This window comes from Pan paniscus, chromosome 20 (assembly GCF_029289425.2).
Source record: "Pan paniscus chromosome 20, NHGRI_mPanPan1-v2.0_pri, whole genome shotgun sequence".
Classification (NCBI taxonomy): Eukaryota; Metazoa; Chordata; class Mammalia; order Primates; family Hominidae; genus Pan; species Pan paniscus.
Genome location: NC_073269.2, coordinates 53,625,948 through 53,644,026, shown reverse-complemented (window position 1 = coordinate 53,644,026; position 18,079 = coordinate 53,625,948). Strand labels below are relative to the sequence as shown.

The window sequence follows — 18,079 nt, the reverse complement described above, 5'->3', positions numbered from 1 at the left end:
ATGCCGTGCCAGCACCGTCTCTCTCCCTGGCTGTGCCCCTCCCACACCCCTCACAGAGCTTCCTGGAGGGGCCCAGAGTGAGGCTGGCTAAAGAATCCAGAGGGAGGGAATGGGAAGAAGTGCCAAGAGGCCCAGGGTGGCCGTGGGCACCCCACCCCATGGCCCGATGGTCCTCATCCACAGTGGGAGGGAGGGAGTGTCACATGGGGTCCCCCCAGCGTGCACGGAGCCCTGGGTGATGGCCAAGAAAAAGGCAGGCAGCTGGCCCCCTGGGAGAGAGGGGCGGGCGCCGCCTCTCATGTTCCCACCGCCTGCCGCCGCTCTGCCCACCGCCATGCCAGCCTCCCGTTGGTCCTGACAGCCAGGCTGCCTCCTTCCCACTGTCTCAGGCTCTCAGAAGGCCCACGAACACCTGGCTACAGCCTCCACCCCCACCCAGCCACCATCACACCCTGATCTTGGTCGCTCACGCACTGGCCGCTGACCTCTCCAAGCTGGTCCCTGGCTCCCTGCCCTTGGGGTCCTGGGTTAACAGGGCCTCACCCCGGGACATGAACCCAGCTCCCAGCTGGCCCCCCAGTGCCTGGCAGTGGCTCTGGCCCTCTGGCTGCTTGCCCTGAGCTCACCAGTGCCACTTCTCCATGGCTACAGGTGGGGACCAATGCCATGGACAGCCCCCTCCTCAAGTACAGCGCCAAAGACTACTTCTTCAAGGCGGCCCTCTGCCACTTCTGCATCGACATGCTCAACGCCAAGGTAGCGCACCCCACGCCCGCAGGACCACCGCACCAGGCCACCATGTGCTTATCTCCAGGCCAGGTCCTGTTGCCCCCCAAGAGGGACGTGCTCCTCCCTCACGTCTGGCCCCTGCCAGCCAGCCTTTGGATGAGAAGTGTGGTTCTCACAGCTGTGTTTCTGTGCTGGCATCACCTGCCCACCCGGCCCTGGAGGCTTTTGCGGGTCCAGCTCCTGCCTCACTTAGTGCTCTTTCCTTCATGGGTGCACTTTTTGAATCCTCACTGCACCCCATTAAAGTCAGCACCATTGTCACCGCGTCTTATGGGTGAAGATGGTGAGGCTGGGACGAGAGTCCCTTGTTTGAGGCCACATGACTAGGGACCTGCAGCCCCAGTGTTCCAGATCTTTGTGACTCCTGCTGTCGTGGCTTTAGCTGTAGCTCACACATGCCCACCTATTTTCGGGACACTTGGCAAAAGAGGGGCCAAAGAGGGCAGTGGGAGGGGGCGTGGCCAGCGGGAAGGAGCTGGAGGGTTGGCGCTAGATTTTGCTTGGCCGGAGTTTTTTTTACCATTGCCTGGCAGAAGCACAGAGTCCAGGATTTCCTGGTGTCCCTGGCTCACGGCCTGGGGTGGTGGCCCCACACACCCCACACACACACACCCCACAGAGCCCTGCCCTGCTGTGGGCACCGGTGGTGGGCAAAAGCTTGGGCTTTGTCAGACCAGGTTCCCATTCCCACCCCATGTCTCACCGTGCCCTGGGCAGGTCACTGCCCCTCTCTGGATCTGTTTCCTCACTTTGAAAAGGGGGCTCACCGTTATTTGACCCTCTCAGGGTCCTCAAGAAGCACCAGCCCCAGGCCTGGCATGGAGGATGTGCTCATTTGTCCCCTGCCCCGGCTGAGCCAGGTGGGAGGAGGCAGTGGGTGCCTATCTGGGGAACCTTCCCCCTCCACCCACCTCTCCCTGCAGCCATCTCTGCTGAGCTCAGCTACGGGAAGGTACTGACAGACACAGAGCCAGGTGACACCTGAGGCTGGGGGAGGGGTGCAAGAGCTGACTCAATATCACCCGACATCCCCAAGTCCCCTCAGCTGCTAGGCCAGTAGCTCTGAGGACCCTCTCGTTACTAACTCATCTTCCCCCTTCCCTGCTGCCCAGCTGGCTGTCCAAAAGTATGAGGAGCTGTTCCCAGCTTTCTCTGATTCCCGGGAATGCAAGTTGATGAAAGTAAGTGCTGGGTGCTCCGGCCTCCCCCTTCCCGAACCTCAGACGGGGGTGGCTGGGGCTCCGGGTGGGACAATCACCAAGACTTGTCCAGTAGTTCTCAGAGGGTGTCTTTGTTTTGTTTTGTTTTGTTTTGTTTTGTTTGGCCATTTGAGTCTCCATTTTCCAGATGAAGAAAGTACAACTCGGGGAGTGCTGGAGCTCGGGATGGCTAGGTGGACACACACACACACACTACACACACCACACCACACCACACACACCAAACCACACACACCAAACATACACTACACACACCACACCACACACATCACACACACACCACACACATCACACCACACACTATACACACCACACGCTACACACACACACCACACACCCCACACACACTACACACATACCACACACAGCAAACACATCACACACCACACATATCGCACACACACTACACACACCACACGACACACCCCTCACACAAAACACATTGCACAGTACACACACCACACGACACACCCCTCACACACACAAAACACACTGCACACACACCACACACGACACACCCCCCACACACACCACATTGCACACACACTACACACACCACGCCACACACACCACACACACCCCACACACACACACCGAACACACCACACACGCAACTCACACACACCAAACACCACACGTGCCCCTACACACCACACACACACACCTCCACCACACACCACACCCAACACACACACACCCCATACCCACACACACACCCCACACACATACACACACATTCTGTGTGATGTTCTATGTTGGTAAGGTTGCCCTGAGAGCAAGCCGTTTCTGATGAATAGGGCAGCAGGATTGCAACACGCCCGTACCCATCCCCAGTTTAACCCACACGGATTGACCCTCTGAGAGTCCTCAGGAAGCCCCAGCCCCAGGCCTGGCATACAGATAGCGTGTCCTTTCATCTAATCCAGGCCAGACCTCAGGTCAGCGTAGGCCCCTGACCCCTCTCTGCCATTTGCTTGCAGAAATTGCTAGAGGCCCACGAGGAGCAGAATGTGGACAGCTACACCGAGTCGGTGAGTGGCCAGCATGGGGGGCCAGGCCCCTTCACGGGGATGGGTCTCCTAGGAAAGCTGCCCTTCTCAGACACATCTCCCATGACATTCACCCATTTTATCTGGCCCCCAGCCCACTGTGAATTTCTTTCTCCAGTCACCCCAGAAACCTTACAAGTAGCGCCAAGAGGCGCAGGGAGTGTTCTCCCCATTTTATAGATGGTGGCACTGAGGTTGGGGAGGTCAGGAAGCTCGGTCTTGGCCCTTCAGGGACAGAGCTGGTGTTCAGAGCCACATCTGTCTACCTCTGAAGACCAGGGTTCCTTGAGTCCCCCAGGTGAGTGTGTGAGACTCACAGTGGGCGCCTTGGGCACCCAGGAGGCACAGACGGGGAGGGAAGGGGTGAGAAGGAGAGTGGAGCTGAGGACATGGGAGAGGTGCCAGCTTCCCTCTGCCTGGTGGAGCCGCCCACGCGGCTCTCTCTCCCTTCCCTTTCTCTGTTCCCAGCGTTCCCGGGCTTAGTGGCGTCCGGCTCAGGTCCTGATTCACTCCTCTAATGGCACATGTCAAGCATTTCTCCCTAGGGTGCCCCTTGGGAATGGAAGCCCCTAACTGAGGACAGTTAGCAAATGCCATCCGGTTCCTCCTGCCCCAGACAGTGGGTGGCAACTCAGCCAGGAGCTCAGGGAGGGGATGCCCAGCAGGCCATGGCTTCTCTCCCCCGTGTCCCATGGCACTCAGGAGTGGCCTTTTCCATATCTCCAGGCCTCAGTTTCCCACCCATTCAGTGAGGATGCTGGACTTTTTTTTTTTTTTTTTTTTGAGACGGAGTCTCGCTCTGTCGCCCAGGCTGGATTGCAGTGGCGTGATCTCGGCTCACTGCAAGCCCCGCCTCCCGGGTTCACGCCATTCTCCTGCCTCAGCCTCCTGAGTAGCTGGGACTACAGGCGCCCACCACCACGCCTGGCTAATTTTTTGTATTTTTAGTAGAGACGGGGTTTCACTGTTAGCCAGGATGGTCTCAATCTCCTGACCTCGTGATCTGCCCGCCTCAGCCTCCCAAAGTGCTGGTATTACAGGCGTGAGCTACTGCGCCCAGCCATGGACCTTTTTTTTTTTTTTAAAGCTACAATATCTTTCTCCCCCAAGGGAAATGTTGTGCCCAGCATAGTCAAGACAGACAAGAGGGAGCTCCCATGGCTGAGTTGGGGCCTCAAGCCCTCCCTCTACTCCTTCTCAGAGACCAGGGCTGACAGGGACAGATCTTGAAAACCTTGGGACAAGTGCCCTTGGGCTGCAGGGTTGGCAACGGGGGGAGCATGGCCAGCCTATTACCTGGTGTGCCCTCAGGTGAAGGAATACGACTCCATCTCCCGGCTGGACCAGTGGCTCACCACCATGCTGCTGCGCATCAAGAAGACCATCCAGGGCGATGAGGAGGACCTGCGCTAAGCCCCACCCAGCCCCCCAGTGCCCGTCTTCCTGTCCCATCTGCTCAGAGAGAGGTGGGGCCGAGACTTGCTGGAGAGCTTCCCTCCTTTCCCACCTGGGGAGTCCCGCGGGCCACAGTGGGCAGGTGGAACCGGGGGTCAGCATGCAGGGGCACCAGAGGCCCAGGCTGCTGGCCGGACAGTCACCCTCTGTTCTCGCTACATCCCTTGCCCCCTGTCCATTTATTTAAGCCCCCATAGGTGCCCTTCACCCCCAAAACCAGCTGTACAGAATCTTTGATACAGACCTATTTGCTAGGGGTGCTGCCGGGGGTTTGGGGTCAGCATCTGGCCCCCTATCTCCTGACCAGCTGAGTCATGAGGCCGGTTTCTCTCTCTCCCACTTTTGTCCCCCAGCCAAGCTCTAAAGCACATGTAGCCGCTGAGACCTGCTGTCTCTGCTGGGGGCAGGCTCCTCTTCCCCCAGCCCCGGGAGCCTCCCCCAGCTTCCTGCAGCCCCGACCTCTCAGGTTAGACCCTGGGCCCTGGAGCTTAGGGGATTCTCCCCCACCCCAGCCCCACACCTGCTCCTTCCCTAATGCTTTGAGGTTTTCTTGGTTGGAAGCTGCAGCTGGCCCAAAAAAGAAAATAAAAAACAACACTTTTGCATGAGTCTCTCTTCCTCCTCACCTCTGCTACCCACTCTGCCCCTGGGCCAGTCACCAGTCCCTCTCACACTCCTGGTCCCCCAGACTCTGGGCGAGCTCTTCGGAGGTCAGGCGCATGCATCCTTGAAACACGTGTGGGCTGGGTCAGTTTCTAGGTGGGGGAGACCCAGGGACGGTGGGCCTGGGGAGGAGCTCTGGCTTGGGAGTCCCAGAGCGCCCATCTTGATCTTTCTCTGGGTTCTTGGGGTCCAGGGGCCTTGGTTTCCTCAACTGGGATGCACGGTGGTGATGCCACCCCTCAGAGCCAGTGGGAGGGTCGAATGTGACGGTCCTCATGACTGCTTTGGATGAGAATGGGTGGAAGCCCACCGAATCTCCCATGTCCACATTTCTCTGGCAGGAAGGCTGAACGCCCCGGTGACAGTTGTTCCATCTGTCACAGGACGGGGGAGGAAGCGGCTTTGGTGGGCAGAGTCTGAGGCCCGAGTGGGTCTGGGGAGTGGGGGAGGAGACAGCAGGAGCCTTTGCCCAGGAAAGGTGGGCAGAAACCAGCTGCCTCCACCACACTCCACGATGTGCATGTTGGGGGCCCTGTCTGGTACACATGTGCTTTACCCTGCCCCGCGCAGGGCCCCTCGCTACGGAGGAGACAGCTGAAGGAGGCTCAGTGCCCAGGCATGATGGGAAAATGTCAGGAAGTGAGCAGGGGCAGTAATTGCACAGAGGAGGGGCTGCCTAGGAAACCAGGGTGGACTCCTGGGAGAGGGGCTCCAGCCCAGAAAGCCTAGAGAAGTGCAGGTGAGGTTCAAATTCCTTGACACCTGCCCTGCTCCTCTCTCCCCTGCAGCTTCTCCCACAGCTCCAGTCCATTGATAATGGCAGCAAAGACTTCTGAGACCTGAAATTGATTACCATGTCTGCCCCCATCATGGGTGCTGGCTGAAGGATAGTGTGAGAATCTGTTTCTGTCATCCATGACCTAAATCAGTGATGGTCAGCCCTGGCTATGCTTTAAAGTCATTAAAAGTATCCAGACTTGGGGCTGGGTGCTGTGGCTCATGCCTGTAATCGTAGCACTTTGGGAGGCCGAGGCAGGCGGATCACTTGAGGTCAAGAGTTCGAGAGCAGCCTAGCCAACATGGCAAAACCCTGTCTCTGCTAGAAATACAAAAATTAGGCATGATGGTGCAAAAATAAAAGTATCCAGACTGGGGCCGCACTCTGATAAATTGTGGTTTGACTGAGGTTTCCTACCCTTTGGGGGTTTTTGGGTTTTTTTTTTTTTTTTGAGACAGAGTCTCGCTCTATCGCCCAGGCTGGAGTGCAGTGGTGCGATCTTGGTTCACTGCAACCTCTGCCTCCCGGGTTCAAGCGATTCTCCTGCCTCAGTCTCCCGAGTAGCTGGGATTACAAGCGTGCGCCACCATGCCCAGCTAATTTTTGTATTTTTAGCAGAGACAGGGTTTCACCATGTTGGCCAGGCTGGTCTCAAACTCCTGACCTCAGTTCATCCGCCTGCCTCAGCTTCCAAAGTTCTGGAATTACAGGCATGAGCCACCAGGCCCGGCCTGTTTTGGTTTGTTTTGTTAAAACTTCATAGGCAGTTCAAGTGTGCAGCTAGGATTGGAAACCTCTTAACAGGATGATTCCTTCCTAACCTGTAACTTCATTTTTTTATTCATCCGCTCAACATGTGGCTTATAGGTTACTAGGGTGGGAAGACGCCTGAAGGAAACGCACTGCTGAAGTGGCACTAGACCCATGTGCCACTCCCTCAGCGAATATTCACTAAGCACCTGCTGCATGCCAGGCCCTGGGAATACAGCAGCACTGACGGCATTCCCAGACTGCCCTCCAGGAACTTCTACTCTCCACATCCAGAAATCTGGAATCATCACAAATTCCTTGCCACCTCCGTTATCCAGTCTGCCTTTGAGAACTTTCCATCATGTAAGAGCTGTCTCTTACATGCTCAGCACATAGTTTGTGATTTTTGACACATATTTTCTGAATGCCTGCTTTGTGTCAGGCCTTGTGGTCCAGGTACAGGCGATAAGGCCGTGATCAAGGGAGATCAGCCTGCTGCCTTCATGGAGCTTGCAGTCTGTGTGTGCTCGAGGTGTCCAGGACAGCTGGCCAACCCATGTCTTCTGGAAATGATACACAGATGTGCACATAGTACCCAAACCTCCATGGCCTTCTAGGGACAAAGCAGCACAGACAGGAACCCCTGAAGGCCCCAGAGTCGGAAACACCTGGTTTACATCCTGTCCCCACCACTTGCTAGCATATCAGTCAGTGGACTTACTCTTTCTGAGCCTCCATTTGATTCTCTGTAAACTGGGATAATAAACCTCTTTGTAGAGGTTTCTTTCTTGCGAAGATTAGTGAGACAGATTTGCAAAGGACGTCCAGGCACATAGTAAAAGCTCAATGAATCCTGAATAAGTGAACCGGCAGGGAGGGTAACAGTAGGCCCTTGCAGAACAGTTGTAAGGAATCAGATTATCAGAGCCAGCATGACTGTCACCAAGTAGGTGTTTAAAGGAGGTGGTTATTATAGCTGGATCATTTTTCCTTCGGGGCAAGAAGAATGTGTTAATTATTTTAAAGGTGATACTGTTAAGATTATGAACTATAGGCCGGGCAAGGGGGCTCACGCCTATAATCCTAGCACTTTGGGAGGCCGAGGTGGGCGGATCACCTGAGGTCAGGAGGTCGAGACCAGCCTGGGCAACATGGCGAAACCCCATCTCTACTAAAAATAGAAAAACTAGCCAGGTGTGGTGACGCCTGTAATCCCAGCTGCTGGGAGGCTGAGGCAGGAGAATCGCTTGAACCCAGGAGGCAGAGGTTGCAGTGAGCCGAGATCGCACCACTGCACTCCAGGGTGACAGAGCAAGACTCTGTCTCAAAAAAAAAAAAAAAAAAAAAAAAAAAAATAGTGAACTGTGGAGTTACCTTGTTTGGTTTCCAATACTGACCGCTCGTTACTAGCTGTGTGATCTTAGGCAAGTTACTTTACCCCTCTGTGCCTCAATTCCTTCATCTCTAAAATGGATTTAAGTACCTACCTCCACCCCCTTGCGAATTTTTAATAAAGTATTAGATGGAATGCATTTACAGTAGTTCCTGGCACATAAGGGCAATATTAAGTTTTATGATGATGATGATTCGACCTTCCACACAGCATACAGCGAGAGGCCGTGGCCACCACCTCCCATCTCTAGTCACAGACTCCTTATGGCAGCCCCTTGGTCCAGAAATGGAAAGGAGAAGAGAGCGCGGGCGCAGTGGGGCAAAGTCGCCTGGGAGGCCCGAGCAGGCGACCTGGCCGCCATCTTGGGAGAGGGCAACGCCGGCAGCTTCCGTACGTCATCAGCCCGCGCAACGGCCGGGCACCCGGCGGTTCAGGTCGCTTAGAGAGTCGTAGGTTGGGTAGTGCGGGTTGGGGCGGGGGCTGCGGAGAGGGTGCTTAACTGAGGGGCATGATGGGGGAGGCGGCCGTGGCCGCGGGGCCTTGTCCGTTGCGCGAGGACAGCTTCACGCGCTTCTCGTCGCAGAGCAATGTGTACGGGCTGGCAGGCGGTGCCGGCGGGCGCGGGGAGCTGCTGGCCGCCACCCTTAAAGGCAAGGTGCTCGGCTTCCGCTACCAAGACCTCCGACAGAAAATCCGGCCAGTGGCCAAGGAGCTGCAGTTCAACTACATTCCCGGTGGGTGGCGCTATGGTGCTGGGGGGCGGGGGCCTGGAACGTGGTGTTGAGAAGGCTTCTGAGGCTCTGTCTGAGCCGGGTCACCGTGCTGGAAGAATGGGATCAGGTGGTTTTAAGGGGGTCACTGGGATCAGGGGGCAGGCATAGTTGGGGCCCGGATGAGCCTAGGGTTTCAGGATTCTTCAGACTTACAGGTCAGGATCCCTAGTACCCAGGGAACAGAGATCAGGTGATGGTGGTCAGGACTCAGACCAGAGGGCATGATCATTGCGGTAGCCAGAGCTCACCATGTTGGGGAGATTGGAATCATGAGTCTGCCTGACACTGAACTTAGAACTCTCCCCTCCCAGTGGATGCGGAGATTGTCTCCATCGACACTTTCAACAAGTCACCCCCCAAGCGGGGTCTGGTTGTGGGGATCACGTTCATCAAGGTACCTAGAACCCCCTCCACCTCCCTTCGCCCTCCTCCTTACACACATGGTGAGTTCCACTGAGCCGCCCCGGATCCCTCCTGCCACCCCTGCCCTCCCCTGAACCCCGTGTCCTCCGCCAGGATTCAGGGGACAAGGGCAGCCCCTTCCTGAACATTTACTGCGACTACGAGCCCGGCTCTGAGTACAACCTTGACTCTATTGCCCGTGAGTGAGGCGTGGACGGGAGGAGGGAGAGAGTCCCCAGCAGGTCCCCCATGCTAACCTGCCTGTGCCCTGCCTACAGAGAGCTGCCTGAACCTGGAGCTCCAGTTCACTCCGTTCCAGCTGTGCCATGCGGAGTGAGTGTCCCCTGCGCATCGACGCCCACCCCACTGTAAATGTAGAAACCCTGGCTTCTCGAACCCCTTCTTTACTTACAGATCCCTGTAGTCTGTTTCCCCTTCTGGAAAATAAAGAGGTTGTACTAGATTAGGGATTGAAAACTGAAATGCCAGCCAGGCACGGTGGCTCACATCTGTAATCCCAGCACTTTGAGAGGCTGAGGCGGACGGATCACCTGAGGTCAGGAGTTTGAGACCAGCCTGGCCAACATGGCGAAACCCCGTCTCTACTAAAAATACAAAAATTAGCTGGGCATCGTGGTGTGTGCCTGTAATCCCAGCTACTCAGGAGGCTGAGGCAGGAGAATCACTTGAACCCGGGAGGCGGAGGTTGCAGTGAGCCAAGATTGCACCACAGCACTCCAACCTGGGTGACAAGAGCGAAACTCTGTCTCAAAAATAAATAAATTAAATAAAATAAAATAAAACTAAAATGCCTTTGGGGACCAGAGAGGTCATGTGAGAATGGAAAGCACAAATGTAATATAACAGGGAGCATATGTGCACACACGCATATGCAGCTGAGGTTGGAAAGCTGTAGCTAACTGGAGACCACGAACTTGTCCATAGACAATCAGATTCTACATTTGTTTTTTAAAGCATTGTGCTTTTTTTTTTTTTTTTTTTTTTTTGAGATAGACGCTCGCTCGCTCGCTCGCTCTGTTGCCAGGCTGGAGTGCAGTGGCTCGATCTCTGCAACCTCTACCTCCCTGGTTCAAGTGATTCTACTGCCTCAGCCTCCTGAGTAGCTAGGATTACAGGCTCACACCACCATGCCCGGCTAATTTTTGTATTTTTAGTATAGATAGGTTTTTGCCATGTTGGCCAGGCTAGTCTCGAACTCCTGACCTCAGGTGATCCGCCCGCCTTGGCCTCCCAAAGTGCTGAGATTACAGGCGTGAGCCACCACGCCTGGCCGGAGCATCATGCTTTTAAGGTGGCCATGGACCAGATGGCCAAGGGGCCACCACACTGCCATTCCTGAACTAGATAATCTGAGAGAGTTGATGGAGCACCTGTGAATTCTGGGAATTCTGCACATCTAGAATTCCCAGATTCTAATGTTCTAGAGTCTGACATTCCAAGATCAGAGATGCTAAGTTTTCTAGAGTCGTAGGCTCTAAGATTCCAACATTTGAATATTCTACAGTACAATAGAAGCCAGAATCTTCTGAGGTTCTGTAATGATAAAGTCCTGACATTCTCATCTTTCGAGGAGATAGAACATAGACCATCTAGAATACCAAGGTGCTAGAACCCCAAAGTGTGTGGGTTCCATTCTAGAGTTCCAGATTCCATTCCAGAACACAGATGGTCTAGAACAGGGATTGGCAAACTTTTTTTGGTAGAGGTCCAGATAGTAAATATTAGGCTTTGAGGGCCAGTCTGTCACAACTACTCACTTTGCCATTGTAGCCAGAAAGCAGCCATTGACACTATAAATGAATGGATGTGGCTATGTTCCAATAAAACTTTATTTACAAAAACAGATGGTGGGTTGGATTTGGTCTGCAGGTCATACTTGGCCAACCTCTGGTCTAACAGGTGAGAGTCCCCAAAACTGAAGATTCTAATTGCACTAATGTTCTCCTTGCTAGGATTTGGATATTCTGTCATTCCGTGAATCTGAAATCTGTGATGGCAAATTCTAGAAGTTCTTGTATTTTTAAGGAGACAGAAAACAGCACTTCTAGAATACCGGGGTTTCAGAATGAAGAGGTCCTAGCTTTCTAAGGTTCTGCAGTTCATTCTAGAGTTCCACATTCCATTCCTGAATCCACAGAGCGAAGGTAGGAGTAGATGCGGGCTCTAAGAGCGGGAGGTTCTAGCAAGCCATGTTCCCGCAATTCTGAGATTGGGAGGTACATTCCTTGATTTTGAGATTCTATGACGGCTCGTTTCTACAGTTATGTATTTCAAGGAGATACAGTACTCAGGAGCTTGAGCCCTGAGATTCTAACCCTGGGTCTAGTGTCTGGACCCCAGAATGTTAAGGTTCTCAACAGGCAGGGGTTTTTGCAGGAGGAGAGTTCTGGTTCTCAGACCATGTGGATTCCACTACCTTGGGTTCTAGATTTCTCTGCTTTCAGGGTCCAGGTCGGGGATCAACTTGAGACCGTGTTTCTCTTGAGTGGGAACGACCCGGCCATTCATCTCTACAAGGAGGTGAGGTGGGGTGGCGTGCTGGGCAGAGCCCTGTGGGATTCACTGTGGGCTGGCGCTGGGTGGGTATATGTGTGAAGCTGACGGCTGACTTAAGCGGGGGTGGGGTGGGTCTTGGTTTCCCCAGAACGAGGGGCTGCATCAGTTTGAGGAACAGCCTGTGGAAAACCTCTTCCCAGAGCTGACGAACCTGACCAGTAGGTAGGGGAGGCCCCGAAAGAGGCCACTGGGGACCGGGGCACTGACCTCAGAGAAATCGGGCGGTGAGACCTTAGAGAAATTGGTCACCGGGGAGGAGCTCAGAAAAATCAGTCCACGGCATGACTTCAGAGAAATTGATCAGCAGGGGTGACCCCAGAAAAAACAAGAGGTGGACTCAGCCCTCGGGTGGTGAGAATTGACCTCAGAGGAATTGGGCGGTGGGGATTATCCAGGAGGAATCAGGCAGCAGGGTGCCAGGGCTACAGGGAGGGGCGGCTGCCCCTGGGAAGGCAGAGGGGCGGGGCTGGGCCCAGCAATGGCCGTCCGTCCTGTCCATCCACCCGCCCGCCAGCGTCCTCTGGCTGGACGTCCACAACTTCCCCGGCACGTCCCGGCGCCTCTCAGCTCTGGGCTGTCAGAGTGGTTATGTCCGTGTCGCCCACGTGGACCAGCGGAGTCGAGGTGAGAGCCGCGGTGAGGCGGGGTAGGGGGTGGGGTTGAGGGCTAGAGGGCGGGGCCAGGGTGGGGCTGAGGGCTGGAGCTGGGTGGGGTAGGGGAGGAGGATAAGTGGGTTGAGGGATGAGGGTGGGGCTTGCCGGGTGGGGCTAGGGTGGGGCCGAGGGCTAGAGCTGGGTGAGGTAGGGGAAGTGGGGGAAGGGATGAGGGTGGGGCTTGGGGGCGGGGCTAGGGTGGGGTTGAGGGCTTCAGAGGGGCGGGGCTAGGGTGGGGATGAACGGTGGGGGCGGAAAGTCGATGGTTTCAGGGCTGGGGGCGGGACCGGGGTGGGGTTGGGGCTCTGAATCCTCGCTCTCCACGCAGAGGTTCTGCAGATGTGGTCGGTCCTGCAGGACGGTCCCATCTCCCGAGTGATTGTGTTCAGCCTCTCGGCCGCCAAGGGTGAGCTCTGGGTTTGAGGGGATGGGGAGAGAGCGGGTGGGAGGGAAGAGGCAACTCTGCATTCTTGGGTCCTTCTACCCAGATTTGCACCCCTCTCCCAAAGTGTGCAGACCCCAGTCCCTCTCTCCTGGATCCCCCACTCCAGGCCTTGAGCTACAGTGCACCTCTTCCCTCCCCTCCCCTCTTGTGAATTTAACTTCCAGGACTGGCACATGGGGCCTAACCCATATCTTTTCATTTAGGGTCCATAGTTGTTCTCCTCAGTTTGGTGTAACCTTAGCCCCGTACCCTGGGGCTGAGCATCCACCTCTCCCTCTGTACTCTAACCTGCACGTCTCACATCGGTATTTCCTCACCCCGCTCTGTGGCCCCTTCACTGTGTCTCTTGTTGCATTCTAGCTCCCGGCTATGCTCCTGGACTCACCGCTGTCCCACCACTCAGAGTCTAGCCTTTTCCCCCAATATGTTGATCATTCCTGCTCCTTTACTGGAGTCTGTCCCTGACTGGCATTTTGCTTTTTTAAAAAAGTTTTGACTAGGCAGGCGCGGTAATCCCAGCACTTTGGGAGGCCGAAGCGGACGGATCACCTGAGGTCGGGAGTTCAAGACCAGCCTGACCAACACGGTGAAACCCTGTCTCTACTAAAAATACAAAAATTAGCGGAGCGTGGTGGCGGGCACCTGTAATCCCAGCTACTCGGAAGGCTGAGGCAGGAGAATCGATTGAACACGGGATGTGGAAGTGGCAGTGAGCTGAGATCTCACCACTGCACTCCAGCCTGGGTGGTGGAGCCAGGCTCCATCTCAAAAAAGAAAAAAAAAATTATTTCAATCACTTTGGGGACACAAGTGGTTTTGGTTGCATGGATGAATTCTATAGTGATGGATTCTGAGATTTTAGCACACCCATCACCCAGGTAGTGTCCGTTGTACCTAATGTGTAGCTTCTATCCCACACCCCCTCCCACCTTCCTGCTTCTGAATCTCCAAACACCATTATACACTCTGTATGCCTTTGCATACTCATAGGTTGGCCCCCTCTTCTGTGAGAACATACATTTTTTGGTTTTCCACTCCTATGTTACTGCACTTAGAATAATGGTCTCCAGTTCCATCTAAGTTGCTGCAAAAGACAACATTTCATTCCTTTTTATGACTTGAGTAGTACTCCATGGTCTATATATACCACATTTTCTTTCTCCACTCATTAGTCAATGGCCACTTAGGTTAGTTCCACATCTTTGCAGTTGTGAATTGGGCTGTTGTAAACATACATGCACAAATGTCTTTTTTTTTTTTTTTTTTTTTTTTAGACAGAGTCTTGGTCAGGCTGGAGTGTAGTGGCACAATCTCGGCTCACTATCACCTCCACCTCCCAGGTTCAAGCAATTCTCCTGCCTCAGCCTCCTGAGTAGCTGGGATTACAAGTGTATGCCATCACGCCAGGCTAATTTTTGTGTTTTTAGTAGACACAGGGTTTCACCATGTTGGCCAGGCTAGTCTCGAACTCTTGACCTCAGGCGATCCGCCTGCCTCGGCCTCCGAAAGTGCTGGGATTACATGAGCCACCACACCCGGAACCTCAGACTTTTTAAGCCATCATCTAACACCTATTTCTCCTTCTGGTGTCTGACGTATAATTTGTCTCATGGGCCAATCTCTAACCCTCCCTGTGTAGCACAGCCTCAAGACTTTTTCCTGAGATCTAACCTGCATGTCTCTCATACATGGAGCCTGGGGTATGACGAGGAGCCTGGAACCTGTCCCCACAAAACCGTTCCCCTCTTCATTCATGTTTCTTTTTTTTTTTTTTCTTTTTCTGAGACGGAGTCTCGCTCTGTCACCCAGGCTGGAGTGCAGTGGTGTGATCTTGGCTCACTCCAACCTCCGCCTCCCAGGTTCAAGCAAGTCTCCTGCCTCAGCCTCCTGAGTAGCTGGCATTACAGGTGCCCACCACCATGCCCGGCTAATTTTTGTATTTTTAGTAGAGGCGGGGTTTTATCATGTTGACCAGGCTGGTCTCTAACTCCTGACCTCAGCTGATCCACCCGCCTTGGCCTCCCAAAGTGCTGGGATTACCATTCATGTTTCTTCTCCAGAGACCAAGGACAGGCCACCACAAGATGAGTACAGCGTGCTCGTGGCCAGCATGTTGGAGCCAGCAGTGGTGTATCGGTGAGGGGGCCTGAGACACATGGGTGTGGTCTAACCTTGTTTCTTTGCACTGTGGTCTAACCTTGTCATTCTCCACAGTAAGTTCCTCTGGGTGGATTACCCAGAGCTGGACAAGTACAGATACTCGTGACCCAGGGGTGGGGGCTGTGAATATTGAAGTCTAGACTTGTAGGGAATATGTTGAGGCTGGGGGGTGGGAGCAGAGATGCCGGTGCCCCCTGGAGTGGATGTAGTAGGTGTGCTGGCAAATGGTTAATCAGTGGCTATGCACAAGGAAAGCCCAGGTTTGTAGCATTTACCAGAGTTTCCAAAGTGTAAATACTCCCACCATGGTGGCTTTCAAACCATGAACATGATTACATGGGAACATTTCCCAGTCAGCTCTCGGAAGCAACTATAGCCAGCTCTGGCACCCCTCTAGGGGTGGTGAAGGTGTCCAGGCCAGGGCCAAGCCCTCTTCAGGCTCCATGAAGGCAGTGTGGGTGTCTAGATTGAGGACACGTGCATCTGAATCCCCAGATGGGACACTGTGGCTTTCCATTTGGGAGTGAGATGGTCTCCGAGATGAAGGGCTTGAGTGCACAGGTTGACCCCTTGCTGGGTCTATGAATATGTCCAAATCTGAGATGATGATGTCTAGGCTTCCGGAGGACCAGTGTGTCTAGGCCTGAGAAGGGAAGCAGTACCGGTACCCAGCTTAGCGTCCGCCAAGGGTGCTGGGCACTGCAAGCTGACCCCAGTCTATATGCTGTATTTGGGACCCTCAGGGACCTGCTGAACCGGGGTCTTGAAGACCAGCTTCTCCTGCCCGGCAGTGACCAGTTTGACAGCGTCCTCTGCGGCCTGGTCACCGATGTGGATTTGGATGGGCGGCCAGAAGTCCTGGTGGCCACCTATGGACAGGTGGGACCTGACAGTTGGAGCCACACCCACCGGCCTCCCTCCACTGTCCCCCCCATCAACCTGTGTGACCTGATTCTTCACCCCCGCAGGAACTGCTGTGTTATAAGTACCGGGGCCCAGAGTCGGGGCTTCCTGAGGCCCAGCACGGGTTCCATCTGCTGTGGCAGCGGAGCTTCTCCAGTCCCCTGCTGGCCATGGCTCACGTGGACCTGACCGGGGATGGGCTGCAGGAGCTTGCCGTGGTCTCCCTGAAGGGCGTGCACATCCTGCAGGTAACCCCAGCTCTTGGGGTGGGAGGGGAGTCGACCTCAGCAGTTTCGAGCAGGGGGTGCAGGCCTCCTCCTGGGGGAGGGAGGAACTCATTTCAGGGAGGCAGTTCCTACCAGTCAGGACAACTCCCAGGAGAAAGGGGCAGCTGTGAGCGCTCACAGCAGCTGGGGTGGGGGCACCGGCCTGGTGAAGGAGATTTATTTATTTATTTATTATTTTATTTTTGAGACAGAGTCTTGCTCTGTCACCCAGGCTGTAGCGCAGTGACTCGATCTCAGCTCACTGCAACCTACACCTCCCAGGTTCAAACAATTCTCATGCCTCCGCCTCTCAAGCAGCTGGGAAATACAGCCGCACGCCACCACGCCCAGCTAATTTTTGTATTTTTAGTAGAGACGGGGTTTCACCATGTTGCCCAGGTTAGTCTCAAACTTCTGGCCTCAAGTCATCCGCCCATCTCGGCCTCCCAAAGTGCTAGGATTACAGGTGTGAGCCACCACACCCTGGCCTTTTTTAATTTTTTTGGTTTTTTTGTTTGTTTGTTTTCGAGACAGTCTTGCTCTGTTTCCCAGGCTGGAGTGCAGTTTCCCAGGCTGGTGTGCAGTGGCGTGATCTCAGTTCACTGCAACCTCCACCTTCCAGGTTCAAGTGATTGTCCTGCCTCAGCCTCCCTAGTAGCTGGGATGACAGGCACCTGCCACCAAGCTTGGCTAAATTTTATATTCCTTTTATATTCCTTCTAATCTCACTTCCTTACATTTGGGTCTAGGCTTTGTCCCTCCCACTAGAAATTCGCTTAAGGCCACTCCTCTTCACCCCTGTCACAGAGGCCCATTCCCATCCCACACACTGTGGTCTGCTCTCTGCCCTCCCACGTGGGCCGAGCTCCTGGCCTTTGGAGTTGCTTCACTTCAGACGGTCCCGCTGTGGTCTAACCTGTGTACGCCTGCAGCTCTTCCTCAGCTCCATCCCCCTCATTCTCTTGTTCCCCACAGCACAGCCTGATTCAGGCCTCGGAGCTGGTCTTGACCCGGCTTCGACATCAAGTGGAGCAGAGGAGACGTCGGCTACAAGGGTTGGAGGATGGGGCAGGTGCAGGGCCTGCTGAGAATGCAGCCTCTTAAGCACCCATGCACCCACTCTTCCCAGACCTGGGGCGACTCATGGCGTGCTCACCTCCAGCCGCTGGTGGGGGGTGTCCTGAAGGACAGGATGCTCTCCCCAGACCTCCCCAGGGTGGTGAAGCTGTGCCCTGGGACCCCAGCTAACCCACTCCTCTCTCTGTGCCTCAATGTCCCTATTTGAAAGCGGGGATGATCCCATTCCACCCTGTCCACTCTGGATGAGAATTGGCCACCTGATGGTTATTTATACGTCCAGAAGAACATCATTTCCCAGTTGTCTCGATTCTTTTTTTCGGCAAGCATTTGGTGAGCACCTGCTGTATGCCTGGCTCTGTGTTGGATGCTGGATTCACCCAGAGGAATTGAGGGAGAGGGATTTGGGGGAGAGGGAATCCAAGGCTAGACGCAGATACAGGCCGGAGGTTAGATCCCAGGGTAGAACCCAAGAGAAAGAAATGAGGTGACACCTTAGCAGAAAGGCTAAAAGTTAAACCACTGTGGAACAGATTACGTAAAATGGAAGGGAAAGAGCTGGGGTTAGACCCTAGTGGAGAGAGCTGACATGAGACCCCAGTGGAAAGATCTAGATCTAAGGGTAGATCCCAGTGGAAAGGCAAGGAGCTTGAGCGTTTAGAGGAAAACTTGTGGGTAGAAAGGGCTGCTGTGGGAAAGCAGTGGTCCATTTGTAGCAGAGGGTCT

General features: G+C 54.6%; 2 protein-coding genes across 6 annotated transcripts in view; both read left to right on the top strand.

Moving 5' to 3' along the window:
- Positions 1-5,121, top strand: part of NAPA (NSF attachment protein alpha) — a 28,446-nt gene extending 23,325 nt beyond the window's left edge. For both annotated transcript variants that reach the window (XM_003814109.5, XM_034944831.3), the window contains exons 8-11: positions 652-756; positions 1,902-1,970; positions 2,990-3,040; positions 4,370-5,121. In XM_003814109.5, coding sequence (XP_003814157.1) covers positions 652-756; positions 1,902-1,970; positions 2,990-3,040; positions 4,370-4,471 — 327 coding nt within the window. In that variant the 3' untranslated portion in view covers positions 4,472-5,121. The remainder of the gene's footprint in view (positions 1-651; positions 757-1,901; positions 1,971-2,989; positions 3,041-4,369) is intronic.
- Positions 5,122-6,826: 1,705 nt separating this feature from the next.
- Positions 6,827-17,646, top strand: KPTN (kaptin, actin binding protein). 4 transcript variants are annotated; one of them, XM_063600441.1, is made up of 14 exons: positions 6,827-7,067; positions 8,308-8,487; positions 8,681-8,831; positions 9,182-9,264; positions 9,387-9,471; positions 9,551-9,605; positions 11,738-11,813; positions 11,938-12,011; positions 12,364-12,473; positions 12,831-12,908; positions 15,008-15,083; positions 15,851-15,986; positions 16,076-16,258; positions 17,252-17,646. In XM_063600441.1, the coding sequence occupies exons 1-14, from the start codon at positions 6,879-6,881 to the stop codon at positions 17,378-17,380; spliced, it is 1,605 nt and encodes a 534-aa protein (XP_063456511.1). In that variant the 5' UTR covers positions 6,827-6,878; the 3' UTR covers positions 17,381-17,646. The 4 variants fall into 4 exon arrangements, with proteins under 4 accessions (XP_063456511.1, XP_063456512.1, XP_003814156.1 ...); XM_063600442.1 differs by lacking the exons at positions 9,182-9,264; positions 9,387-9,471 and having other exon boundaries at positions 6,830-7,067; XM_003814108.4 differs by lacking the exon at positions 6,827-7,067 and having other exon boundaries at positions 8,313-8,831.
- Positions 17,647-18,079: the final 433 nt, after the last annotated feature.

Excerpts from the sequence above, each read along its gene's own strand:
- KPTN (XM_063600441.1), top strand. The coding sequence starts at position 6,879 with ATGTGCCACTCCCTCAGCGAATATTCACTAAGCACCTGCTGCATGCCA. Across the intron at positions 12,474-12,830 it reads CGTGGACCAGCGGAGTCGAG|AGGTTCTGCAGATGTGGTCG; the intron begins GTGAGAGCCGCG and ends CTCTCCACGCAG. Across the intron at positions 15,987-16,075 it reads TGGTGGCCACCTATGGACAG|GAACTGCTGTGTTATAAGTA; the intron begins GTGGGACCTGAC and ends TCACCCCCGCAG.